At 48.7% G+C, this 27,341-nt stretch overlaps 8 protein-coding genes across 8 annotated transcripts; 5 read left to right on the top strand and 3 right to left on the bottom strand.

Moving 5' to 3' along the window:
* Positions 1–38: 38 nt before the first annotated feature.
* On the top strand, positions 39–1,301 carry HD556DRAFT_1314253 (uncharacterized protein; the record flags this gene model as incomplete). The annotated part of the gene is made up of 4 exons (XM_041300904.1): positions 39–228; positions 448–460; positions 546–831; positions 879–1,301. The coding sequence occupies 4 exons, from the start codon at positions 39–41 to the stop codon at positions 1,299–1,301; spliced, it is 912 nt and encodes a 303-aa protein (XP_041152963.1).
* Positions 1,302–2,407: 1,106 nt separating this feature from the next.
* HD556DRAFT_1450702 (uncharacterized protein) lies at positions 2,408–3,632 on the top strand (the record flags this gene model as incomplete). The annotated part of the gene is made up of 6 exons (XM_041307807.1): positions 2,408–2,628; positions 2,684–2,792; positions 2,843–3,033; positions 3,081–3,219; positions 3,268–3,459; positions 3,513–3,632. 6 exons carry the CDS (start codon positions 2,408–2,410, stop codon positions 3,630–3,632), a joined length of 972 nt encoding a protein of 323 aa, XP_041152962.1.
* A 2,630-nt stretch (positions 3,633–6,262) lies between these two features.
* HD556DRAFT_1314251 (uncharacterized protein) lies at positions 6,263–7,403 on the top strand (the record flags this gene model as incomplete). The annotated part of the gene is made up of 3 exons (XM_041300903.1): positions 6,263–6,446; positions 6,807–7,128; positions 7,175–7,403. 3 exons carry the CDS (start codon positions 6,263–6,265, stop codon positions 7,401–7,403), a joined length of 735 nt encoding a protein of 244 aa, XP_041152961.1.
* Positions 7,404–7,938: 535 nt separating this feature from the next.
* Positions 7,939–8,629, bottom strand: HD556DRAFT_1221406 (uncharacterized protein; the record flags this gene model as incomplete). The annotated part of the gene is made up of 3 exons (XM_041296813.1): positions 7,939–8,134; positions 8,181–8,512; positions 8,564–8,629. Coding segments are annotated over 3 exons (594 nt in total), but the record flags the coding sequence as incomplete, so codon positions are not given.
* A 6,093-nt stretch (positions 8,630–14,722) lies between these two features.
* Positions 14,723–16,977, top strand: HD556DRAFT_1435128 (cytochrome P450; the record flags this gene model as incomplete). Its single annotated transcript, XM_041305391.1, has 10 exons — positions 14,723–14,762; positions 14,957–15,281; positions 15,328–15,458; positions 15,525–15,640; positions 15,688–15,807; positions 15,930–16,062; positions 16,112–16,193; positions 16,243–16,361; positions 16,722–16,851; positions 16,896–16,977. The coding sequence occupies 10 exons, from the start codon at positions 14,723–14,725 to the stop codon at positions 16,975–16,977; spliced, it is 1,278 nt and encodes a 425-aa protein (XP_041152959.1).
* A 599-nt stretch (positions 16,978–17,576) lies between these two features.
* On the bottom strand, positions 17,577–18,590 carry HD556DRAFT_1458564 (uncharacterized protein; the record flags this gene model as incomplete). The annotated part of the gene is made up of 4 exons (XM_041308193.1): positions 18,298–18,590; positions 18,213–18,237; positions 18,028–18,165; positions 17,577–17,975 (listed from the first exon to the last, which is right to left on the bottom strand). The coding sequence occupies exons 1-4, from the start codon at positions 18,564–18,566 to the stop codon at positions 17,577–17,579; spliced, it is 831 nt and encodes a 276-aa protein (XP_041152958.1). The 5' UTR covers positions 18,567–18,590.
* Positions 18,591–19,075: 485 nt separating this feature from the next.
* Positions 19,076–21,503, top strand: HD556DRAFT_1458561 (uncharacterized protein; the record flags this gene model as incomplete). Its single annotated transcript, XM_041308192.1, has 12 exons — positions 19,076–19,214; positions 19,250–19,464; positions 19,520–19,530; positions 19,594–19,941; positions 19,996–20,077; positions 20,139–20,335; positions 20,370–20,430; positions 20,480–20,605; positions 20,650–21,089; positions 21,141–21,167; positions 21,218–21,426; positions 21,481–21,503. The coding sequence occupies 12 exons, from the start codon at positions 19,076–19,078 to the stop codon at positions 21,501–21,503; spliced, it is 1,878 nt and encodes a 625-aa protein (XP_041152957.1).
* A 1,450-nt stretch (positions 21,504–22,953) lies between these two features.
* HD556DRAFT_1450695 (uncharacterized protein) lies at positions 22,954–26,923 on the bottom strand (the record flags this gene model as incomplete). Its single annotated transcript, XM_041307806.1, has 6 exons — positions 22,954–23,235; positions 23,292–23,423; positions 23,473–24,817; positions 24,876–25,575; positions 25,630–25,742; positions 25,797–26,923. 6 exons carry the CDS (start codon positions 26,921–26,923, stop codon positions 22,954–22,956), a joined length of 3,699 nt encoding a protein of 1,232 aa, XP_041152956.1.
* Positions 26,924–27,341: the final 418 nt, after the last annotated feature.

Here is a 27,341-nt window from a genome sequence, read left to right as displayed (position 1 = left end):
CTTAAATGTTGGCCGTGCAGCCTGCAAGATAATGACAAATGGCTGCGTCCGAATGCGGTTGTTTTAAGACGTCATGTAACGAAGATGGGCTCCTCGAAGTCTTGCATAAGCTTGAAGAAGCAACTGCTAGCCTGGGGGTGACACAACTTCTGAGAACTAGGGGACTTTCACCCCCACGCCCGGCCCTAGTACCAATATGGAGGGAATTTCAGTCCCATACGGGCAATTGTGAGCCAGTGCATCGATTGGATTTTATTGCTATCCTAGTACCTAATATGGAGAAAATATCAATCTTGTTTTGACATTTAACAAACATCACCTGCAGTTTTTCCAGCTCCGTCGACTGGTTCATAATAACCCCCTGAGGCTGATCGTGACGTTTCTAAATAACATTGAAGCATGCACGCCATCTGTTTCACTCCTCTCCCAATTCGCTCTATCGGACAGTCGAGTCCCACTGGTGAGATGGACATGCCTTGTCAAAGGCCCATTGTCCTGGGCCAGTCTCCATTTTGTGACACTGAAGTACAACATGATGATATTAGGCAAAAAACCAAGCATTTCAAGACATACACTCACCACCGATCATCATCATCCGATGACACCACCAGTAGTAATTCATCGCTTGAAGACGAGCTTCGTGTACTTCCAGAGCCCCCTGCTGGCATCATGCGTAACCTGTCTCGACTTGTGACTCGTGCACAAAGACAGTTCAAGCCTTATGACCCATGCCAGGGTCATGCGCCTAACGCAATAGAGCTCCGTTTTGTTCACAGGTCACTTGGAAAATATTCTGGTGAGACTGATATGAATCTGTCCGACGTCCAAGAGGTATGTTAGCCATGTGTACCGCTTCATAATGCTAAACATTATATCAGGGCAAAGAAATATTTGAATGTGGCTTGAGAGGCATGTCGCAAAAGACTATCACTCAGGCTATTGTCGCGAAGCAAGCTACTCGTGAATCCATGCGCTTGCGTGTGCTGACAACAGCCTGGGAGATTGAGTCAAATTTACAACGCATGAAGCTTCTTGAATGTATTCTCAAGCAAAATGCTCTAGAATATGGCCGCAGCATCGTGGAAGCTTCATATTTCCAAAGACATTTGGTCGGAGGCAACCGGCAGGAACTCGAAGCCAGTGTTGACTTCAATGTTGGCCTGCATAGTCATGATCTTGCGACATTCGCTGTTGCTGACGTACAGCTGGACCACATTGAGGGACTTGCGCGGACGTTGTGTCTGCCAGAGGAAGATCCCCCTCAGGTTGTGAAGGGGCAGTCCACCAGCTCCGATCCCTAGGTGATGCAATTATCATATTGATTGTCTTTCCAATGCTGATCGTAATCATCAGGCAGAAAGTATGCTTTGCGTGGATGACGTCCTGTCGATTATTGTAAATATAGTACGAATCCGATGTGGCTGACGACCTCCCCCCCACACACACACACCAGCGCCATCATGCAACCAATAAATATTTAAATATTCGACTAACTTGTATGATGTGGACTACGTTGTTATAAATTATTTGATTATTGTTGTGACGCCGAGTTTCATTGAGGGAAGTCGAGTCGCTTACTACGTCTCGCAGGCGTTCTTAAACTCAAGCGTTGTGGGGTCGTTCCTTGGCGCCAGTACCCTTCTCTCTCGTTAGCTCCCTTTTACCAGCAAAGCAAGGGGTTACCAAGCAATCCACTTTCCCAAGCTATCCTTGGCGTGCTCGCCCACATCTCTTGACGCTCGTGAAAAGAATTGGCAGTGAAAGCACTGGATTGGAGACGGGGAAAGTGCCAAGAATCGGATGTCGAAGGACTTGCATTGAAGTCCATCAAGTGCTATCATGATCTTTCAAAGGGTGCGTTCAGATGATGGCATGCACTGGTGACTTAATTATGAGTTATGTAATACTAATATTGCTGCAGGCCAACCTCCGAGTCGGAAGTCATGCATGCACTTGGCCATTGGTCCGGGTGTACACAGACCATCGAAGAACCCTCCTTAGGAAGTCGGGAATTTTCACCTTGAGCTCAACTATTCCAAAACAGGCTCCAGAAACGGTCGAGAACTTATGTTCGCTTCCTGTCACGTGCCACTAGCGTCTTTACCACTGACCAGGTGAGCTCGATCGTTTTTCGATGCATTTTTAGGGCATTGACACAAACGACTGGTGTTTAAAAGGCGACCTCTACGATGCTAGATTTTTTCACCTTGTTTCACTTCCAGCGCCATTTTCACGCGTTGCCAGTTCTCCCGGAGGCGCCGGTCGCGGATCTGAAGTGTTGTCGTGATTGGGTCCTAGTATGTCCGTGGGATCCGAGAACCGCTCGGGCAACCATGGGCCTCCGGAGGTTTCCTTGTCTCTCCCAACTTCTCCTCATGCCAGGGCGAAATGAAGAATCGCCACCTTGATGGATGAGGTCGAAGTTTTGAAGCAGGATAAGGCAACAAAACAAAGGTTTGAGCTCTCTCAAATTCTCAAAGCGAAATTAACCTCCCATAGGAAAACAACTTATTACGTCTCGCAGGGAAGAGCAATCCGCCGTATGGTTGTTCTCTATACTCCTATAGAGGACCTGATTGCCGAAAATGATCGGCGCTGCGAACATACAGATGGAGACGCCAATATCGAGTAAGTACCTGTCTCCGCTGATCATGATTGTACTTCATTTACCAAATCGGCACAGACAAGATCACCTTCAACGTGGTTCCATTGAACTTACCAAGGCTCTACCGTGGATTCACGAGAAGCTGGCAAGTTTTGAACACGAGGAGTCAGAAGAGATGTTGAGAAAGGTTCTTCCGAACTGTTTTCATCGCGCTACTTACTCATGTCCATGATTTAGCTCAAGCGTGGTGCGGACGCGGCTCGTGGAGACGATACGGGTACTCTCAAAGAGCTTGTTGCCTCATGGGTGAATAATGATTGTCGTCCGACTCCGCTCATCAGGACCACCGACAAGCACCGTCGCGGTTTCATGAGCGACACGTGTGGTAGACTGCTCTGCCCAGCGGAATGGCAGTGGGACGACCCAGTGTGAGTAATAGTCTTCTATCACTGTATAATACTGATATTTTGCGCAGAATCAGGGCTGGTATCCGCGACCGTACAGCTGCTTTTATTGTGTCTGAGAATTCGTGGCCGTTGTTCATGTATCAAGATTACGATGCTGACATCAAGAATCTGGAGCGCGGGCTCATGAAGTCGAAGCTGTTAATTATGGTGAGTGGCCTGACTTTTCCAACCAATTTATCACACATCGCATCCCAGGCATTTAAAGCGATCTTTACTTCTCCCTCATCTGCCAATGAAGTCGATGGCGAAGGCGATGGCGCCGATATCATTGAGAACCACCGACGCACCCAGCGGCAATCAGATCAAACGAAAGTCAAGACCTGTGTCACCTCGATTATAGGCATGCGGAAGGTAACTCCTCATGCGATCGCGTATACAGCTTGCCAGGTGAGTATTGGTGTTTCCCTCTGACTAGTACGAAGTTGACACTGAATTTAAAGATTCGGTTTGCTCTTTCTAATATCACCTCCTGGCGCACCGTGGATGGGGATTTTGATTATCAGATATACTGGAGCAATATTGTAGACTTCTTTGAGAATGCCCCGGGTCCGGCTGCATGAGGAAGGGTGAACAAACTTCTTGAGTGGTGGACCAGGTGGGTAATGACTAGCTCGGCTGGACTGCTGCTAACTCGCTGAGGCCCTGTGCAGAAAGGTTTTCGGGAAGAACCACCAACAGGATTTGACGCCAGATGTTGTTTCGCGAATGTCTGTCAGTGCTCTTGCTACTCAGAGGCAGGAGAAGGAGGATGCTGTATTTGACTCTGATTAGGTTGCTTGAGCTCGTGTCCACTTTCCTTTAATTGTGATACGATTCCTTATTAAATAGTAGTATTAATCAAGTGAAATAAACTTGTTCCTGCACATCTGCAATCGTTGTCCCTAGCATAATTTGAATTTATATCCTTGAATATCGGAATGTAATGATCGGATTAGTACAGACAAATTCGTCAGCGCGTCAGTGATCTGAGACTCGATCCATCGTTTACTTTAACATATCTTCTAATACTCATCAGGGACCCTGCATTTTCTAGTGTTCATGCCCATAGGACTGATGAAGCTTGACAGGATGAATTCAAGAGATACAGCAAGACCATGGCAACCTCTGTATTTTCCGATATTCATGGTGGGTTCTGCGTTATCTGATGTTCGGGCCCTTAGTGACATTTTTTAGTCTTCACGCTCATAACACAATTCAGCCTGCAGTTGGTACATTTGCCCGCTTGTGTCTGTCAGGCTGAATTCAGGAAATACAGTCACAATGTGGTGGGTTCTGCGTTATCTGATGTTCGGGCCCTTAGTGACATTTTCTAGTCTTCACACTCATAACACAATTCAGCCTGCAGTTGGTACATTTGCCCGCTTGTGTCTGTCAGGCTGAATTCAGGAAATACAGTCACGATGTGGTGGGTCCTGCGTTATCTGAACTTCGTGCCATTGTCATCATTCTCTAGTTTTCACGCTCATAGCACAATTCAGCCTGCAGTTGGTGGATTCACCCGCTTGTGTTTGACAGGCTGAATCCAGGAAATTAGGCTATGCTTTGGTAGGGTTCGCAGTATTGCTTGTTGAATGGTAAGTGAGATATTGTGCCGGCTCATAGCCCACTACTGTTAAATTGGTCAAAATTCAAAGGGGATATAAGTTATTTTGTCGTTTGTGTCACTAAAACATACCTTTTCGTCTCCTCAAACACTAAGGATCCTGTTGTCAGGATCAAGTTCATGAATGATTGGAGTCCCCCCAATTGATTGAATATACAATGTCAGTTGATCAACATCGGAATATTATTCACATTTGCCAATGCTGACCAGAATGCACCGACTTGCTCCATAAAGGTCATTTGCCGATTACGTGCCATGACGTTGGTTCCTGAAGGCTTCGCCAGAGGAAGATTTCTCTCAAAGTGTTTTGAGTTCGGCACCAAGTTGTTAGTCTTCAGCTGCATGCTGACATTTGATATCATTCTTATCTGTTCACCGATTTACTAATGTGCAACTCGGTGTCCATCAAGAAATAAAATTTACTGTAACATACTTTGTAATATTATTTGTCCCTCATGTGATGTATTGCTGTGAGTGACGGCTGGCAAATAAAAATGCCATACGCACGACTCTACCGCCACTATCCTGTTGCAACATAAGCTTACACTTTGAACCCTCGGACAAGTCACATGCAGGTCATGGTCATTCTTAGCTAGTAACAAAATAATATTTGGGGACCAAACGCTATGTATCTGCATTACTATGGACATCACCAGTATATCTTTCACCTTCATACATCACAATCTCCTTCTTGTTCCCTTTTAACCTCGGTCTGTATTCAACTTCATGAACATGCACCGATTCGTTTTTTCTTAGATCCATCCTAGTGGAAACGCCTACTCAGCAAATAATGCTACTTCGCTGGTGTGCCTTTAAATCGGTCTTTTCTCGACAATGCCAAACATTTACATGTGAGAGCGGTCAGCAGATTTACGTAGAATGTTGTGATGCTCCAAAATATATTGCTTTAAATAGCTTTGTCATCTGTTCACCGATTCACTGATGTGAGACGCCATCTTTTACGGACACGCCCTGGCCTAACACACTTAGACGTCTCGAGTGAGAAGTAGCTATTGGAGATGCAACATGAGTAGGAGCGGGAGACTGCGATCGTGGCGAAGGAGCTGTGGATGAATTTGGGTGAAAACGAGGTTTTGTAGGTTTAAAAATTCGGGGAGCCGATAATGATACTTCAGAGACAAGATTGTCAGAGTTTGGATCGTGCCACGGGCCCTGGCTAACATGGAACCTTTCTCCCGTATCTTCTTGGTGAGGGCGTGTGTGTCCACACCACAAATGGTAGGGATATTGTTTTCTTTCAACCAAGCTCCAGATATCGCCTTGAAGAAATGAGTATGAGAATCAGTGTCGACTGAAGAGAATATACATACCAAACATTTCCGTGTTTGTCAGCGGACCCATGAGCAAAGCAAGGGCGGCATAACCCTCAGTTGGGGATACCAGCAGAGGATGGAGACATGAGGAAAGGTGATGCAAACTGGTATGAGGAGTTCAACGAGGAGGAATGAGGGCGGATGAGTACTAGTACGTCTTTCTACTCCCGAACTATTGGCGTCCGTGCCAGCTTCCAAGCCACACTGTATGTATCACCTCCGGTTCGGAGCTGAACAAGTCATACATTCATACATGTACATTGTACATGCGACGTATCCAACAGCATATGGAAAGTTGGATCGTGAGAACAAATTTCCTCAGATGCAAAACAAGTGCCTGCACCTGCAGCAGCTTCGTCGCGGCAACTTGGGGGTAGAACGGTCGCCCCTTGCCATGACCAAATTTTCCCTTGTCATGGGATCGAGAATAGGGTGCGGTGAAAAATTCAATAGTTTTTAACAGCGGTTAATTAACCGAGTTATTAACCGGGTTATTAACTGTAAATAATTCAACGCTGGAGGGACACCGGTCAAGAACTGTAAATAATGTACCATGTCCTACCATGGCATCCTAGGCATGCCGTTATATCAAATTCGTCCTGATTTGCCTCGTGTTGGGTGGATAAAGGCTCATAGAATCTCATACTGACATATTTGTGTCATTCCAGCCATTGGGTTGCACCTGAATCATGCTAATATGTCAGGAACATTTTTCGGAGTGTCGGACGACGGAGTGATTGGGATAATAGATATGTCAATCAAAATTCTACTGATCTAACTTTTTGCTTGTATCGCAGACCTCCTTACAGATTTGACAGCTATGAGTGGTTCAATTCTCGACACCTCAGTTCCATCCGAAACAGTTCATGATGGCCTTATTCCGAGTTCTGCAGCAGCCGATTTTCACCTTTTAATGGCAAAGCTCCCCTTGGAAAGCAATGTGCTTGGCTTTCGTGACACAGCTCCTGTTTCCAAGCTGTTGCAGCTTGCCTCACATGTCTGGCTTAGTGATACCACAGTCAACATGATGCTCGACATCATCCGGCAACCCATCTCTACCAACTTGTACCTCTCCTCCTGTCACAACATTGTTCTGTGCTACACGGCTACCAAAATTCAGTCTGTTTATGGCTTGCGTGACAACATTGATTATCCCAACTCAAAGGACTGCGGAGAAAGATACTCATACCTGGCTCAATGACAAAATTGAAAACATGCCTGGTGATTCCACTTTCGATGCCGAGGAAGACATTGACTTGGAAGTGCCGGAACTCACAAAAATTCTCGCTGATGATCCACCCCAAGGGAGTGTGTCGAAAGGTAAGAAGAGAGAGCAAATGGTGGCTTGCATTGATGACACTGATGATGCTGATGGCGAATGGGTCTGGAAGTGAAATTGCCCAGCGCACAGAATTTTTTTCATCAAGAATAGTTAATACTTAACACCTGTTTTCGACCAGTTAATATTAATAGCTTGGACGAAAAAATCACGTGCCGACTGTCAATATGTGTTAAAAAATGTCAGTTAATAATTAACTGCCCTCTCCTGGGTTAATAACCCAGTTAATAACTGGCTGGATAATTTTTCACCGCACCCTAATCGAGAAATATCTGACGTACATCTCCTGAGACGCCACGTGACCCAATTTCAGTGACTCGGGCTCTGTGGCGCTCGTGCCTCACCCCCACTGGCACACCTAGTCCCAGCATGAATATTCAGACCATTTCAGCACACGCTGCTGCTGCCTCGGATGACTGTGACACTGCTATAGCTATCACGGGCCACAATACTAGTCTTTATGACAACACTATCAGAAATAGAACTTGACGCTATACATAAATTGGAATGATAGCAGTCGCTAGTCAGAGGTTACAAGTAAACTATGGCGACGGGACAGTACAGCGTCAGTTTGCATCAAACTTTAAAGCGCCGCCTGCTTGATCAAGGGCCCAACCAGAGGGTTTATCTTTCAACACTTCGTAAGATGAGTGGGGAAAAAACCAGACATTACCAACCCGCCCTGGGGTGATTCCCTCTTCAGAGACTCCCTCCCCGGGGCTCCAATTTCCAATTGCATGGTACAATGCGCCTGCCATCAGAATAATGACTTCTCCTGGCCGGTATCTTGATATAAATAAGCCTACGTTAAGACTCTAAGCTTATGACTCACGTTAATTTAATCTTCAGGTCGGGAAGGTAGCATTCCCCCCCAGAAAAATACCCCATGGGGAATATGACTGCCGGCCCCTCATCCAATCCGTCCTGGTGTGGGAGTACATTAAGTTTCCACACAATGGCCCTGCCCAAAAAGGGACCTGGGTCCACCGCGGTCCATTTACCGGCTTTGAAAGCCCTTTCGTACTTCAAATAGAATTCAGGGAAGGCTGCACGAAACATAGCCGCCAAGCATAGCGCCAACTCTTCAGTATCCTTGAAGTAACGATAAACATACTGGGAGCCACGGCACCCATGCACCATGTCAGCAGAGGGGTGAATGCCATGCTGGGGCGACATTGGGTGAGGCGAAGCATTCATAAGGGAGGGCTAACGAACCTTTGTAGCTGTACGCCCCTGGTCAGGCCAGGCGTGGACTAAATGCAAGACTCCGGTAGCCTCGGACGCGAACGTGTCGTCCTGGTATAGATACTCAACGCCGTTGAGCGTAAAGGTCTTTTCACCTTCAGAGGCCGTGATCATGCCGCCAGAGTCCTCCCCATCCTTTTCATACCTCATTAAAGCGTCACCTTGGTCATGCCGACCGTCGCGCCCAGAGTTCTTGACTCCCACCTTACTGAGCAACAGCTGGGCGGCCACCATAGTTTTGGTCAGTCTGTCTGGCTATTCAAATGTTATAGTCAGTACTAATTCAACATAAGCGCGCGCTCTCTTACCTTGATTCCGTCAAAATGAACCTTTTTACCGTCCTTTTCAGCCTGGTCTAGACAAGCTGGGGACCGTCCCATGCTAGATGGCGTCGTCGGTCCAGGAGTATAACATGTAGGCCCATCTGCGCTCTGCAAGAGTCATGAGTCAACATATTTTCAAAGGGAATAATCGCTTACCCCAAGGTTGTCATGCAGTCGTCGGGCAAAGTAGGCCACCAAGGTATTTCCATCTTCGTCCTGGAAAACTCCAGAGGCTCCGTCGCTCTCCCACAAAACCATCTCGTCCATGACGGCCTGAGCTTGGTCTTTGGCAGTATTTTTTTTCCGCTTTTCCAGAGCCTTGAGACTCACTCCTTTGAGACGGAAGACTGGAACATTGCGTTTCCAGTGCGCAACATCATGCTCGAAATGTTTCATTGTACGTTTCTTGGCTGTATTCTGGTTCACTCTCAGGCGTCGGATGATGGGCTGCGCACACTGTTTCTGACAGCGTTTGACAGGCTTTAGAAGATGGGTTTTGGGATGGGGTACGGTAGTGGACTTGCGCAGCTCGGACTTTTCTTCCCGCTTGAGTTTGACGGCTGCTTGAGAAACAAGAGTAGCATCGCTTATGATAGGACGAGGCATGGGAGATGACGGTCGGCGAGCAACTTGACCTGCAAAACCACCGAAACAAGCGTATTACGAACGCTTAAGGCAAGTTCCGGGAATCTGCTTATTTCAGCTGGACTACATAGTACGTCAGATTCATATAAACTCCTCCAGTCGGCGTTGCAATACCTTCCTCTCCCGCACCACCTATTGCAGCGATAGCAGAGCAGCGTGCATAGCCTTGAAATCATCGTGCGGCAACATGAATTGCTTCAGCTTTTGAAATACCCCAATTCTCACGCGCGCCCGACGCCGATGCATAGCGTTTGCAACCCACTCGTTTGCAGACCAACGATGGACGAACAAATGAAGAGTCATTTGCTTCGACTTCCTGGTGTTTCCTTGAGTCCCACGCCACCCGACGATTAACGCTTTGGAGTCGGCACAGCAGCAGATGTTGTCAGATCTCAGGAGGTAGGTCAAGGAATTCTTGGTCAACGTCTAGCCCTGCTTCCCTCTGAAAAAAGGATAAATGGATAAACTCCCCATCGCCTGTAACCGTTTGTTGGCAGACTCATCGCCCAAGACACGGCGGTCGCCCTCCATAAGATAAAAAGGACGATTTTCGGGGTGAGATATAAACCTCTGAGGGGTCAAGGATAGCGGAATTGAATCTTGCTTCATGCCCAGTTTTGGTATCTGGAAGATGCTGAAATAGAAATGTCAGTCAGCGTTATTCGAAAAACAACGGAAGAGGGAAGTCTCAATAGGAACGATTGGTATTCAAAAATATTCGGCATGTCCTCCTCAGAGGTTCATCCGGTATCTCTATTCGCATGTTCGGCAGGACATGAGGGGCAGGATCACTCACCAAAGGACGCTGCTAGCTGCACCAATGGGGCCGCAGGACTGAGCTCAGCGGAGAAACTCCATGTGCAGTCCAGGTTACCGAAAATTAAAGGAGTGAAACGCATGAGATTTCGATGCGTGTAATTCAATCAGGATTTAGACGAGAGCGCTAGGATGGCTGGGTTCCCCTGAATTTGAACACAAACCGGTCTGACTGGCCGATTCCCAAGGACCCTGATTGAAAACAGTTAGCCACAATTCTCCGATTGGCGAAACAACTCACCGAGTCCGAGCGTCAGTTAGTTGCCCATTGATATGATCAAATACGGTTTGCAGGAGAACACCGTTTTGGAGATCACTGCTAACAAACCAGACGCCTGTAGGATTTGGCGTAGGGTCTCCAACCCCATTCGTCAGAGCTTGATGTTAGCGCTTGTCCCTGAGACGTCGGATGATGCGGGTACTATCTGCGTAAATAGAATGTCGAGAACACGGCGTTGAACTTTGGGCTGCAGATCTCCGGTGGATGACAAGTTACGCGGGACCACAATAAGATGCATCTATTAGACGTATCAGTTCGGTTCCGATCGAGAAGAAGAACTCATACGTGTGCGATCTTCCAGATAACAAGTATTGGATATTTCGCGTTGAATACATATGGCCTGGATATTGTCAGATGGAGTGCTGCAACTATGATGGATTGTATGAGCGTCGCGTACTGAGCTGCAAAATTCTTGAGGACGATCTGACCTAGAATCCGTCATCGGATACGTGATTTCCCTCGCCAGTCGCAAGCACTCGAATGGTGTGGATCAGCGTGAATCAAGTAGAGTGTGAGAAATGGCTGGGGAAGGGAGTGAACTCGCCAGCTTCCATGTATTGCGTCCCGTGTCGTTTAAATGCCCTTGAGGCAGTTAACTCGGAATAGCACGTTGAACTTCAATGTCAGTCTTACCGATTCTGCAATTCTAATCAGAGATGAGGTGGGCCAGCTTACGAAAGGCTAATTCAGACCAGCCTGTGATATTGCAAGAATTCACGTGTGAACATGAGAGGAGCCGACTTGAGAACTTGTTGAAGTGCAATCCCTCAGTCTTCTAAGCGTCCGCATCGTGGGATCTAGCTTCGACGATGGAATGATGCACCCGTGTACTTCTTGAAATGATTTGTAAGTATGAGAAAATGCAAGAGTAAATGAAAACTGACGACATGACAGCGTGCCGCAGATTCTAAAAAGGGAACGTATGGTCTCGCGGATGTCCTCTCTATCTCGTTTGTGCTTGTCGCTCGTCGTCGAGCTTTGGCTCGTGCATGTGATCGACAGGTTAAGGGGTCGAATCTGCAGGAGGAAGTTCTTATAGTTGTGTTCATTTGCGTCTCATTTTTTGTGGGTATGGAGCGGAGGGTTCGGAAGAGGCTAACATGAAATCACATACTCAGGCGATGATGCTCGAGTGCTGAAAAGGACTTACGTTAAAAGTATCAGTTCCTCATCCTCGTCTCCTAGTTGATCGTCCCCGTCGGGTTTGGGTTGAATAAGTATCGTACTCGGGGAATTCTGTAGGATGTGTGTATATCATTCATCTAATGAAGACAAATAACTCACGTTGAGGAGTAAGCGTTTGGATTGATAGCCAAGGTATATCAGTTGCTGAGGAATGATGACTGGTAGTGTTGTACCGCGCGGCTGTGAGTCACGCTTCATAGCAAATTAAAAGGTCAAGTACGCCTGCATGCTAGTGTGAGCGAGGTCCTTGATGTACACATTGTTATTAGCAATAAATGATATCGGACAACTTACCAGAAAGCAGAGTGTTAACAGAGGATTCGGTTGAAACTAGATGGTAGTAGAGAAAGAGGAAACATATAGTTATCACAGCGACATCGGTAATAAGTCGGGATATCTGGAGTAAATTCTGTAAAGGGGATTCGTCAACTGGGTTTGTTCGGGAAATTTTGTAATCAAAGGTGGGTCAGGGGAAAATAAAATTCTCACAGTTGCTACGTCATATAACATTGATGCAAATTTGCATCGCTGAAATGATTCTGCGAGAAGTCGTCCTATGTGCCACTGCACCCCAGGCCGCAGGCTTTGGTTGAGGTGCAGTCGTTCTCCATGACATTCACACCGGTACATCGCTTGCATCCTTCAAGCAGTCTATCTCTGCACCGCACTGCACATCATTTGTCGAGACACACGGAGGGTTCATCCTCGCGGCACAACAAGATAAGTCCATCCTAAACGTCTACAACTTCCAAAAGGTAGTCTCATGTCTCTGATATAACTTTCACCTTTCTCAAAGCATCATAGGACCAGCTCGCTTTCAAAATAGTCCTTCCTGAGAGGCTTTCGTGTATTGCGCTAGATAATGCGGGAAGCTTCTGTGCGGGAGGGACGGCCCAAGGTCGAATATATCTATGGGAGGCGCGTCAGAGAATATAATATGTCACCCATGACGGTGCAGCCCTTATTTCAGGTAGTGATGACTCTGGTGTTAGCTTTTGGTCCGTGGCAAGGTCTGTTGTAAATTTCTTGTTGTTGTTGTGCTGCTGACAGCAATGTAGTCGACAATGACACCCAAAATGAACTTCCGACCACATATTGTACGCTATCAGGCTGCACCCTACCATGAAAGACATCGTTTGCGACTTGGGCGCATTCCCTACTTGTTGCGCGCTTACCGCATCCTTCGATCGTAGTGTAAAAGTGAGCTCGTCTTTGTAGCTGTGGTTACCTTTTGTTCACCTCAGATACAAAGCTCTGGGGTTTATCTTCTCAGTGGTTATTGACCACCTTCCGCTTCCCCAAACCCATATCATCAGCAGCTGGGATATCACCGAATGCTTATTTTTTACTGCCTCGCCGGATGGCTCCATATACCAAGTCAACCTTTTCCGCCAGCGAACTGAAAAACACGCTGGGCAGACGATTGAGGCCATTGGAGGCGCAGGCGTCAGTCTCATCCGCGTCGCCAACGAGGACAGCAGCAGTCGAAAACGTCTCGTAACAGTCGAGTATGCCTTTCTCGTACTTTCACTGATGTGTATACTTAGCTGACGCACCTCAAATACAGCCAACCAATAACGGTTCTCACCACCTCCCTCACCAGCTCGCTTCTTCTTGTGGGTACTGCCACGGGCCTCATCCACATCTACAACGTAGCCTCCCACCAGCTCCTTCGCACCATCTCGGCGCACAAGGGGATGTCAATATCCCATCTCACGACCATGCTCAAACCGCCTGACCTTGTCGGACGCATCAGCCTGTCCTTCAACCTTGGAAGTTCTGCCGATGCGAAAGACATCATTCCTATGCGCCCTGTGGCGCCGTTTCACCGCATGAAAGATTTAAAGGCAAGTGAGCCGTACTAGGTGGCGACGATGCTTCCCGTCCAGGAAGAGGTAGGTTTCTCATCTGTTGAAATGGGTACTCAGCTTATGCTGATATCATCCCCCGAAGACCTCTGGAGGCATACCAAACGCTTACAACTATCCTGAAGCTGAGTTTCAACGAGACTATGCGTTTTTCGTACAACCGAACGCGATTGGCACCTCGGAGGCATCGAGTGCGCACGTTGCCAAGGAATTCTCCCACTCGTTATCCATCGGCGTCGACAGACCTCCGCGAGCAGCTGGTTGTATAGGGTGGTCCGACAGAATATCGAGGAGTTACATGGATGATATATCAATGTCTTTGTCCATGTCGAACTCATTGCTTTTCATGCCAGCTAAACCCGCACGGTCCGTGATATTGCCATTATCAAGCCAACGCCCACTCACTCATAGTGTTCTTTAGTTGACGATGATTTATCCCCCACCGCGTCGCTGAAAGCGATATCCATAACGGATACTATATTTTAAGAGGCTCCCTGATAATGTCTAACGTTTAGTCGGCGCTCCCCTGTTTCTGCGTTTGATTTATGGACATAATCAAATCATTTGCATTGCAACAGGTTCATGCTCCACGATCCACGAGCATATACTAACCCCTTGCAAATCAACCCCGGACGCTTCTTGGCTAAGGATGGAAAAATAACACTTCTCGTCCTGAGTTCACTAGGTGAAATGCATTCTTCAATTCTTGTTTCGTTGTCGCCCGTTTGAGCGCTGAGGCACGTGAGGCGTCCGTCTGATGCTCCAGAGCTCGAGTCCCTGCCTCTCTCATCTTCTAATATGATCCTGACCTCTCCTCCCAACTTGAAGTATGTTTGGAGGGCCTTTCATATGTAATCCTGTTATTAACGCTATTGGTCGCAGCCCATTACAATCATGTCGCGTCTTTCCGCTTGCGATAACATAAAGATCTAGCTAGCTAGGGCCGCCGGCCATCATTAATATTCGGATGTGGCTGCGGGCTTGCTGTCAACCGGACATATTCCAAATCACGATGCCGAATAACTTTGTTAACCTTCCCTTCATTTTACAGGGTATTTGCATTGATCATCCGACTCCAGGTCATGTTCTCCCGCGCTCAGTCGCATCACACCGGGGTGGTCGTTCATTGGGAATTTTCTAGAAATGCCTCGCATCAAGGCCTAGCTCTCCTTTGCTAAGGGGGCAAGAAATATGGCGAGTGCTTCGTGTTTTCAAACGCGATACATATCAACTCCACGCTGTGCAGGTGACGTCCCGCATATCGAGGTTCTGGGTCAGCACGTCATTGTACTGAATTCTGTCAAGACAGCGATGGAATTGCTAGACAAAAAAAGCTCCGTGTACTCTGACCGTCCGGTTCTTCCAATGTGTGGAGAACTTGTTGGTTGGAAGCGCTCTTTGGGTTTTCTCTCTCATGGCGACCGTTTTCGCTGTTACCGCAAGAACATGCACCGGGTCATTGGCAGTCGCACTGCCATGGAAGTTTACAACCCGCTCGAGGAGGTCGAGACCCACCGATTCCTGAAGCGCGTGCTTGCGAAACCCGAGCAACTGCAAGCGCATATTCGACAGTATGCGGCGTTTGTCATTGCATGAATGGTGCCTTAATTTGTATAGCGCCGCTGGCGCTATCATTCTGCGAATATCTTATGGATATGACGTGGAGGAGAATGATGATCCCTTTGTCGACCTTGCAGACCGCGGCGTGGACCAATTATCACGGTCCACCGCTCCTTCGTGCCTTCATGGTTGATATCATGCCATCGTGTAAGGCTGCAGCATTCTGACCTTTCAAAAGACCTGATTATTTCTAGTAGCCCAGGTTCCTGAGTGGTTCCCTGGCGCTGGATTCAAGCGCTTGGCCCGTGAATGGCGCCAGACCCTCGACGAGATGGTTGATGCACCATACAAATTCGTCGATGATCAGATGGTAACAAATATCTATACTTTTACGATCAGATTTTGAGGATTTTACAGGCTGCCGGAATCGCCCCAGCGTCTTTCACCTCGAATCTGTTGGAAGTCAGCGCTTTGTCTGCAGAAGAGGATCGCAATGTGAAACGGTCTGCTCTATCCCTATACGGTGGTTCCGACGCGGTTAGCTCCTCCCTTCATATTACAGATTAACAATCACGTCTTGAGACCAACGCTTGTTTCCACAGACAGTTTCTGCAACCTACTCGCTTTCCCTGGCTATGACGCTTTCTCCTGACGTGTAGAAGAAGGCTCAGGCTGAAATAGACGCTATTGTTGGCACTGATCGTCTTCCCTCCTTCGCAGACCGCGACTCCCTCCCCTATATTGAAGCGCTTGTGAAGGAAATCCTGCGTTGGAATGTCGTCGCCCCTACAGGTATGCGTTTATCATACTCTTTTCATTGCAGAGAATTGCTGAAAGACAGGCGTCATGCATTGTGTCTCTGAGGACGATATCCACGCCGGGCACTATATTCCGAAAGGTTCCGTGGTTATACCTAACGTCTGGTTAGTGCTCGCATTTGTCTGCATCCAATGTGACAGAACTACATACCAGGTTCATGCTTCATGACCCGCGCACGTATGCTAACTCCTCGCAATTCAGGCCTGAACACTTCTTAGACAACGACGGAAAGGATCCCGAGCCCGAGCCTCGCACGATCTGCTTTGGCTTTGGTAGACGGTTGTCAAGATATGACTATCGACGTCACTCTCGTACGTACTCATTTCTTTCTTTTACATACGCAATCACTCTTCGTTGCATGCCTTATACACGTTCCCCTTTGATTCTCCGTCTCAATCATCGTATTAATACCTCTCCCCGTCGAATGTCGTTCAGCAGTCTTTTGACCCAATCTCAAGCCTTCGTTCTCGTTCTTAGTCCGAGCCTCACGATCCGTCACAGCGGTAAGCATATAGTTAACTTTGAATAGAATGCTTACTTTCTGCTCCGCAGGATCTGCCCCGGTACGTCCAACTCACAGAAGTGCCCTCAATAAATTGTATTTTTGACGTTTGCTTGCTTTTAATGTACAGGTCTCCACCTCGCTGATGCCTCCGTCTGGATATTCGCCGTGATGTCACTCGCAGCGTTTGATATCTCCAAGGCCGTAGAGAACGGCGTCGAGATCACCCCTGAGGTTGACCCCTCGACGGGCACGATCAGGCATGCCTGCATCCTATCGCGTTCGCGGTGCTAGTTTTGATAAGTCATTCCAAACCCTTCAAGCGCTCTATTAAGCCTCGCTCTGCAAAAGCCGTTGCGCTCATTCAGCAGGATGTGAACTATTAAGGGCACGAAGATGACTTTCGTCATCTAAATCTGTAATGCATCCCGATATTGTACTACGCGTTTTGTTTCGTCTCGTTGAATCAATATGCTACTCACAGGCTACATTATTATACGCGCATCTGGCGCATTGCTGGCGCCCACCTCCTGTCTATCAGGTTCACGTACGTCCTTAAGCTCTCCCATCGACGGCCGACGTCTTTACTAAGTGTGACGACTGCGCTTGCTGTCATCTCATACCTTTGTGAATCACACGACGCCTCCTCTCAACTGTGGAGCTCCAGGCCTCGTGGGCGTCACAGACGCGTTCAAACCTTGCAGCCAACCTTGGAATTTCTGCCGGCGCCGATATGAAGAGCGTCATCACCGTGTATCCCGGCGTGCTATTCTACTACAAGAAGAATTTCAAGGCGCGGGAGGAACGCAAAGTGGTGAGGGCGCTTCATCCACAGGACGACGTAGGCGTCCTCGCTCGCATGTGAGTAAGGGAATCGCTGTGCACCGTAGGTTGAACGTAAAACGAAATTGCCTGCGTTGCAGCTTGCGGCAGGTCATCGAATGGCGGTTTTGAATAAATAGTACAAGACGGCGTTGCGTGCTCACTAGTTTCTCAAGGATTGTCTCAAGAACCTCCAGATACATCGCCATATGATAATCTTTTGCTCAAGCGTATAATTTTCATGAGCAACGTACCAACCTATCAATCTCCAAACTTTTAAACGTCCCTCCTTCCCACCACCCACCGCCGGATGTTCCAATGGGTCGTTTACTCCGTCGAACCCTTCCACGAGGCCAGAGACATCAATGGCCCAACATGGGCTGGCGGCGCGGAACATGTCAGGCCTGACACGCGCAGGGGACGTAAATGCGGGGAGGGGAAGATGGAAGACGGTCGCCACCTCGTCCTGAGATATCGTGAGTGAGGAAAGCGAAACGGAGGGCAAGGGATCATCTAGGGATCCGGTATCTGTTTTATGACTGCCATGCGGGTATACAAAGCCCTGCGTTACGAATTCAAGTCGAGACAAAGCTGGTGGGTGAGACTAGACGTACGACGTAGGGCCGCGCTCTAAACCCCATGCGACTTCGCTCCGGCGGGCCAAATTGGCCGTGAATGTTGATCTGCCCATTATCTAGACCTACTTCTTCTTGTGTTTCTCTGAGCGCAGCAGCTAGAAACGAATCGTCTGCCTACAGGTGTGATGAGGAAGCATACGAAGGTTCTGGAATAGACTCACTGGGTCCACCCTTCCGCCAGGGAAGCTGGTAATTATTCAGTATCATGAAATTCGAGATACTTCATGTTTTGGGGGTCAAACATACCTGACTTCACCAGCATAGAACCTCAGCTTACCGCCTCGTAGCACGCCGGGTACGCCATCGACGTTACACAACGGAACAAGGACTGCTGCATTGACCTCCCCCGGGATCGCTGGAGTCTTAGACTTTATTGCATGCGCGATAATGACGCTTTGGAGTGTGCGTAAGGAGCCGCGGGTGAAGGGGGAGGTTAGGGATATGATGGACGTGGAAGGTTGGATGTGGAGAGTTGATGCATGTGCTGCGGCTGTTATGAGCGTCCTGGACAACATATCTCCATGATACGAAACAAACGGCGGACACTGTTAATCTGCGTGCTAAGCTTTCGTCAGCTCAATGGGAAAATAGTTCATGCAAGGGGTCAACGTTAACTTTGAGCGGGGGCCGCCTCCGAAGTTCCGGGAGGGCGCGAATTAAAATTTGGCTTTATTTGGAAGTATTTCACGACTGAAATTGACAGTGCACCAACGCCACGAGAGCAAGCAGCTACTGCAACTAATGAAACAAAGAACGAAACTTGAGTGCATCAATTTTGGGTGCAGCGAGCGTTGTCTTTGCAATGGGAATTTCTGTGGTGCTCCCCAGCGGGGCCCATCTCTAGGTGGAGGAAACAATAAACGATTGGTGCCGTTTCAAGTTCTCACGGGTACTAATACCCGGTAGTGGGGGGACCAGGCTTGAAAAGTGAGGAGTGGACTTTCGTGGCTTGTGTATCTCTGGGCGCAGGCCATGCTCTAAGTCTCCTGGTCACTCGATGGGGTGCGCACTGGTGTGTGTAGTTATGTTTGTGAATGCAGATACTAGTAACATCCTCATATATTCTAAAGGCGGCACGGTCTATCGAGGATGTGGACTGTATGACTCACGATTGGTTCCTCACGTCCATCGTGGCCAAGGCGAGATTGTTCCGTTACTCAAGGGTTGGCGACGTCATTTGGCTGACGTTTCGTCACAGCACGCCAGCGGCAGTTTGAAACGGTAGTTCCTGCTGGTGTTCTCATTGTGCAAGGCACATGCATCGTCAACGAAGTGATGCTGTCGGGAGAATCTACTTCGCTACTCAAGGAGTCCATTCAGCTTCTCGAAACCAGGGACAAATTGACGTTGTTGGCGCGCACAAGAACACGGTCCTGTTCAGTGGAACAAAGATGCTCCGAGCAAGCCCAACGGGTACGTTGAACAGTTGCAGTTTATTCCTTTGTTAATTTTCTTGTTCGGCTCTCAGGTCAAGGACGAGTCAGCGTAGCGACTTCGGACGGTGGATGTCTGGGGCTTGTTTTGAGAACCGGTTTGGCACAGCCCAGGGCAACTCGTGAGGAAGACGATATGCTCAACTGAACGCGTATTTGCGAATGATACCGAATTGTTCCTGTTTACTTTACTGCGTGCTTATCATTACGAGCGTCGTCACCCCAGAATTGCCTACGGAGCTTGCGTTGGCTGTGAATGCGTCCTTGGTGGCTCCGTCATATTTCGGCACACCAAGTCTCGTTTTCTGCAATCATTCGTCTTACTATTTTTATTAGCCATATTCTGCACCGAGCCATTCCGCATCCCATTCGCTAGTCGCGTTGATATTTGCTGCTTTGACGAAACGGGAACTATTACCGCAGAGAACCTAGTTCTAGATGGCGCTGCCAGTTTAGAGTTAGTATCCCATATTTAACCAACTTCTTCCTGCTAATATTCACACAATTTTAGCGGGTCAGGCAAAGTGAAGCTTGAGGACGTCAAAGACACTGGCAAGTATACCGCCCTCCGTTTGGCTGCGGCGCATGCGCTCGTTCGTCTCGGTTGTTGGAGACCCAATGGATAAGACGATGTTAGAAGCGCTTGACTGGCAGCTTACGAACGGTAATCAAGCGCTATCTTCCGCCAAGTCGCTCAGGGCTTCGAGCGTTTTCATTCGGCACTGTTTCTACTTTTCGTTGGCTCTTAAGTACATTTCTACCGCGTCGAGCTTGCCTTGTTGCAAAGCCCTCGTCGCCGTTAAAGGTGCACCGGAAACGATCGAAGGCATGCTTGCGGAAGTTCCCGAATGGTACGATGCGACGTACAAGCGGACGCTGTGCTAGGCGTGGCAGTCGTGCTTTGGCTTTAGGAACGAAGGAAATAGATGCCATGCCGATCGACAAGGTAAGTCGGAGTCTAGTAGCTGCATCCGCGTTGTTAACAATGGCTGTAGATCAACAAACTATCCCACGAGGATGTTAAGAGCCGTCTGACGTTTGCAGGATTTTTAGCCTTCCACGGTCCTCTCAAGCTAGATGCTGTTGAGACGCTCAAGACGCTTACCGGCTCGTCGCACAGGGTAAGGCGTTCATCCGCTATGGAACTTTACTCATCGTAGAGCAGTGCATTATGATTACTGGCGACCGCCCGTTGACGGCGGTCCACGTTGACGCCGAGATCGTTGGGAAGCAGTTTGAACCTCGTCCTTCATGGAATGATCTGGTACAAAACGCCTGGGTTTATGCTCGCGTCTCGCCCACGCAGAAGGAATTCATCCTGATCAGTCTTAAGACGCTCGTCTACACTGCGCTTATGGCTGGAGACGGCACTAATGACGTCGGTGCGCTCAAGCAGGCTCACTTCGGCGTAGTTTTTCTAGATGGTACGCCTGGCGTTCGTCTTTCGTGGAATGTACGGCTCTCTTCTCGGATAGAGGCGACGCGGACGGCGGTCCCGATATCAGCGCTCTACGCTCCATTGAAGCAGCGAGAGGATTTTCCTCCAGCATCATACGAACCCGTGACCTGTAAACCCACTTGTCGTGCTATTCTCAATCTGCATTGGTACGTCTCCTCTATCCCTTCCATGCATTCTACTGATGGCGCTCCATGCAGTCAAATTGATTTCAGAGGTAAAATAAGGTTTTATTCGCTTTGCTTGACCCGCAACGCTTTCCCTCCGCATTGTAAAGATACTCTAACGCCAATCTACCCGCCAAGCTACTGCCAAAGTACACGACCATTGAGTGCGCGCCATCTCGTCCTGGTCAGGCTCCACCCGTCTTACTCTTCGTCGTCGATACCCGTCTAGATGCCGAGGACCTCAAAGCACTCCGCGACGCCCTCGTCGTCAGTCTCAGCTTGATCCCATCATATGCATTAATTGGTCTTCAGCGCAACAGTACGTACAGATATTTGTTAATTCATGGTTCAAGCTCAAGGCCTTGACAATCAGACGCAAGTTCAGGAACAATCTAGGCCCCAACAAGCTTTTAAAGCCGCCCGTTTCTTACTTCCTGTGCAGCAATATTTGAATTCCAACTCACTGGTATTTTGGAGGCACTCGTTTGTGACCCTATATATACATTTCTGTTTAGGCGTTGGGAGGCCTGCAGGCGGGCAATATCTCTACGTATAGGCTTGCCCGTCATTTGCAATGCTTATGTAACATATAACGCTGAGCCCTACAGTAAACGACAAACGATCTTTTATTCAGAAGGTCATTGAAGCCGCCCTTCCGGCGCAAAACGGCGTGGCGCGTAGTACGGCACTACGGCGGATATATCCACAGTCCGGCGGCAAAAACATGGCCAGGTGGCGGACTTTGGCTGACTTTTAAATCACCTAGGTACATGCCATCGTGACGCTGCTAATCTTATCAGCGCATACAGTGCACGGCCATCCGGCATGGACCCACGCCCGAGTTCCTGCCCAGCGAGTAGTGCACTGGTGAGCAGTAGTTGTTGGTAGCAGCTGGAGTAGAACGGGCCTCCAAGTGCATTTCAATGTCCGACGTGCCGTCTGTTATCCACTAGCTTTGCCGCTGTTCTTGCCGTAGTGCGTGCCGGACTTTCTGCGCCGGAGGGGCGGTTTTAGGGATGTTCTCCTTTTATTGGCCTGACTACGGCGTCTTACTCCTACGGACTCGCATTACATAATATTTTGTTTTTGGTCCTCTACCACCGTCGTCCTATTTTAGAGTTGACTTTTGCCTTTCGTCTCACTGGTCATCCGCGTTTATTTGCTGCGTCACTTATGCGAACAGTTCAGTCCCTCTAGGGTAGATCTGCGTGAGATCTGGTGCACTACAAGACAGATCTGCGTGAGATCTTGTGAGCCCAGCATCTGTTCGCTGGGACGCGCATGCATTGCGATGCGCCGGTTGAGCACGACCTGCAACTTCAATTCAAGATACTTGGACGCGGAATCCCTCCCGTCACGTCCAATCACACCAAAAGGGCGCATGGCTTCTGCTTCAACCGCTGAAAGAGCAGTCGCTTCAAGTTCTGATCGCGGGCCATTGCGCCTTGACAGTGCATCCATCCGTTCACCTCCTAGCCCAGGGTCATTCTCAGCGCCGCTCCATCTTTGTCACAAATGAGTCCAGTCAGGACTGGCAAACTGCTGCCGCCGCATCCAACCGGAACGGTTCCCCTCGAATGACTCCTCTTACGACCCCGTCCTCTCATCTTCCCCGTGGACTTCTGCTCCTGCCATCGTTGCTCAGCAGTCTACCTCGTGCTCAGATAAGATCACGCCCAGGAATTATCAATGCCGGACAACGGGGAGGCAGCCTTTTCCCGTCCCTGCAATTATTGCTCACCGGCAGGCTACTTACGTTCATAACAAATTGAATATGTGATGAATCAAGAATACAGCGTACGTCTTACTATTGAACGTTTCAGGCAACTACCCTAGAGCGTCTTCCTCAAGTGATTCGGTGGCTTTCATCTTGAGCCGATGTAGAAGGAACGCCCTTACCGTCCCATGAGTAAGGAATGTAAGATAAAAAGCCCGGCGCAGGTCGATGCCAGTAGTGCACGTCGTTGGACAAAGCTGTCCACGATTGCGGATGGCAAGTCGCGAGCTTTTTGAAGTAAGCCGTTGCATCTGCTTCGCAACCTTTGAAGTACTCTGCAACGTTGACGTCTGCTGGCTTCAGTAGATCGCAGTGAGATCCTGATGACCACTCGTTCAGCGCTCGAATAATCTGCGGAAGCCTGGGGGTAAGCGGTAGGGTAAGGCTGTGAGGGTAGAATAACTTACCAATGCCGCAGCGCAACCGGCCGTTTCAGCTGAATATCCCGCGGGAGGCGGAGCGCTGCCAACGGAGGGCAGTGACGTTCCAAACGATAGAACGTGCATTACAGAGCGTAACGCGCCGTCTCCAATCACATCCTAAATCCCCAGAGTTAGTAGCTAGCGCACGGTGGACTGCACCTCTTACCCCTACTAATGCCATGTAAGGCGTCTTGTTTAACGTTTCTTGGACTAGAGGGCGGCCATCAGCCGGGCCTGAGTAGAGGGACAGAATCTGAAACCTCGCTTCTTTGAAAGCGACAAGCTCATAAGCTCTAGATGCAAAGAAGTGTGAGTTGGACAGTGCGCGGAGGCTCCCCTCGTCCAATGTACCAAGACCGTAAATAGCTTGGAGCGCCCGACTGGTTGTGATATAACCACGAGCGCGATCTATGGTCATTGAAAGGGAGCGCGGAAGGTCAAAGTCACGCCCATAATGAGTGTTGCCAGTTCGACGATGGTGCTGCGCTTGTTGATCTAGGAGAGAATCAGGAAGGTTGTGAAGCTCCGTCAGGGATGGGAAGAACTTTCGAAGCATCCCTGTGGTAAGATTTCGAAGCAAGGTGCTTGATAATGAGACGGGGAGAGCTGAAGAGCGTTTTCGTAGCGATGCATTGACGTCGGGCCCACTCCAAAAAAACCCGGAATCATGCTTGGAGTAGGCGTGCACAAATATATAAGTTTCGTGCTCAGGTACTGACCCGCGGACCAACCGAAGGATGTTGCAGAAAGCTGGTCTCAGAACTCCCAGGTAAAAGAGCAGGGGGGTTACCAGAGAGCTCGGGAGGGCCCATAGGCACTCCTTGTTGGTCTCTCCCCTCTGCTTTGCAGCAGGATTTGCTAGCGTTAGAGCTCCCCAGACCATAAATAAATTCCGTTGAGCCCCAGTAATGGGGTCGTAGTGGTGACGCAGGGATTTGAGCTGAAAACTTCGGGGGGGAACGCCGCAAGATAGCTGGAAGGATGCGTTGAGAAGACAAAGAAGGTCCTGCTCTTTCTCCATCAGGTTTTGAACTGCTTTCGTATTGATAGATCCCTTGCTATTGAAAACTGAGCTACGATGACCGGCGGGGCCAACTAACTGATCGTACGCAACCTTGATCATGGGTTGCAACTGGGGCTCGTTAGCTGGCTGGTGAAAAATCGATTCCCGGCGGCCAAGATCATCAGTAAGTTGAAGCTGGGAGAAGTCGTTGTAGAGCCAGCGATGCGTATCAGATAAAATGGTTTGGACAGCGGAGGAAAATTGGTGAATGAGTTGCCTGGTAAGAGATCCTAGTTCCAAGTATTGGACGCAGTGAAAAACACCCCTGGCGTCTGGGATCATGACGGATTGGCCATCATCGGAAAATATAAAACCGTATTCAGTGCGTTCAAGCCTTGCGGCTGAAGCTACCTTGGCCCATAAGGTCTTGAAACGGGTATAGGGCGTTGTAAAGCCCATATTGGTGTCATCGGAAGGGTGAACAAAAGCTCGATTTTCAGACAATAAACTAGTAGTAGGATTAATCGTTGTATTAGATTCTAAACAAAGTTTGGAGGAAAACGCACCCTAGAACGGAGGCCGTATTAAGTCGCTGTCCTGGGCCTGTATTCTCTGAGTCGGCAGAGAAGAACCCATCTGAAACAAGGGCTTCAACGTGGCCGCCGTTCAGATTGTGGCCTGGCAATCCTGGCAAAGTCTTCTGAAAATCCATGTTCTCCATGGCGTCCTCATCCTGGTCTTCTTCAATATCCTCCTCTTCCTCTGGCTCCCCGAAGTCATCCTCATCTTCTACTACGCTGCTACCGATTTCATCTCCTATCAAGACAGGACCGTCCGAAGAGGATGCCGTAGAAGGCATGGCAGTTCTTTGCGGAAGGGTGGAATCAGAAGGCCTTTGGTTGAAATGGTCCGGGTTATGTGGAAAAAAGGCCATTTTTCCTGAGGCTTCGATACGAGCCCATTGGATGATGATGGCAAACCAGCTATGCTGAAGAATGGCGCATCTCACAGTAATAATATTTCCCACCCGAAAGTGGTCGTTGTCAACGAGGGAGCCTAAGCAGAGTGAGATATCGGACGGACAAGCCATGACCTCGACGCTTGTGATTTTGTGTCGCACGAGAAGGGCAGCGAAGTTGTGAAGAAGCTGCATTAGGATGACGCCACTGCGTTCTTTGTTTGTAACAATATAATCATATAGCGCCGTTACTGCAACTACCTCCCCTCCAGTAGCTGGAATGACGAAGGACGGAATCTTGCCTTTACCTAGTTAAATTTAAATGAGCCTGAGATTGTAAGGGTATTTGGTTACCAACGAACCGGTACGCGCTGCATGCTTATATCGAAGCATCATCGAAAGGCACTGCATCACGGGTACAGTATAGGTCATATATGAAGAGACCCGAGCGAGAGGATTAAAGTGAGCCCTGGTTCTGTTATTCAAAATTAGTTACATTCACGCTGCCAATGACAACAATCTAGCGTACCCATGTAATAAAACTTGTACAACTTCGTCGTTGGTTGCACATCGGTAACGTTGAACATCAACCAAGTATCGCATAAAAAGTTTCCTAAGAGTCAATATACCCTTCTCTAAACGCTTGGAGGCTCCAGGCAACATGGCGTTGACATCAGCTGACGACCGTATTTGGACAAGTTGTCGAAGGAGTGAGCGGCTGGGGTCGTCAAATTTCGCTAGGTATTGAGGCCAAGCTATCTCCAGAAGAAAATCAGCCAAAGGCGCAGCTGTAGTGTTTCGATGATAGACGGCTTGCAGCGTTGAATCAATAACTGATGAGCCAGATGGACCTGAAAAGGACAGGTTGGGCGTCCACTGTGCGTGCAAGACAAAGACTCGACGGCTTAGGTCATCCTTCCTGTCAACAATGTGAAAGTATGGGCGCATAATGTAGCGCTTCGTCAAGAATTTGAAATGCTGGCCTTTTACTCCAGCGTGATGGTTACTGTAGTGGTCCGACAGCGACCTTTGACTGCTATACCATCCCGGACAGCCTTCAACAGGGCATTTGACCCCCTGCTGTACCTGCAGTCCAGGAATGGGTTCAGTCAGATCACCAGTAGGTTCAGGAAGCTTCGTTTCTTCTGCCATATGGTGACTATGGAGAAGGTGGGCGATAAGCTCCTTTCGGGCTGAACTATTCTGAGAGACGTCGTGACTTCCAATAATATGCCGATGTAATATGGAGGGGGGAATTAGTGTTTTATGGGTATGACATGCAAACCCAAACGGCGTGAAGCTTATGCGAAGATCCTCTAGAATAGGGCAAATGCTGGCGTTCGGGGAAAACAAGCCGGCGGATGGATGAGGTGCATTGTGATACACCTCGAAGCATGCCCTATGCTGATGCTTGCATATCACAGTACGTTGAACTTTTGGAGCCACAAGTTTCCTCGTGCATCGCTTTGGTCTTGGAGCTGCCCTACTTGTCTTGACTTCATCGGTCTGAAACTGAGAATCTGTCTCAGATGACTCAGCGTCAGAAAGCTCGACCCAATTTTCATCATGCAGAGACTGGGAAAACAGTGAGTCCAGCTCCCAATGTTCTCTGATGGGCAGTTTATAAGGCGGCGGTGGCACGGCTACGTATGCCATGAGATGCCTCTAAAGAAGAGGAATATATTTAGAGGCACTTATATGAGACTAATAATCTATATTACCTTCATTGCCTTGACCGGAGGGCCCTAGTGCTGGATTGCAATAAACTTTCTATATTCCAAAGGTGGGGTGGAAAGAGCAGAGCATGGCGTGCAGAAAAGCTAAGGCGGGACCGAAATACTTACGGCATTCGGATCAAATGAAAGATCACCAAGTACCTTAATTGATACCATACTGGTGGAGGCGAAGAGAGGCAAAGCGCTGTTGGGCTGTGCTTGTAGCAATCCATCAGAGTATCAGTTTCTTTTCGTGCAGGCTGGGTGAGTGCTTTGGGGAGTATTTCATCTTCTTGAGTGCCAGTGGCTGCCATTAAATTTTGTTCTTTCAGGGTCAGGAGCGTTGAGAGAAGAGAAGA

This window comes from Suillus plorans, assembly GCF_016647745.1.
Source record: "Suillus plorans strain S12 chromosome Unknown HD556scaffold_110, whole genome shotgun sequence".
Lineage (NCBI taxonomy): Eukaryota > Fungi > Basidiomycota > Agaricomycetes > Boletales > Suillaceae > Suillus > Suillus plorans.
Note: the sequence above shows the minus strand (reverse complement) of the source record. Positions and strands in the feature narration are given on the sequence as shown.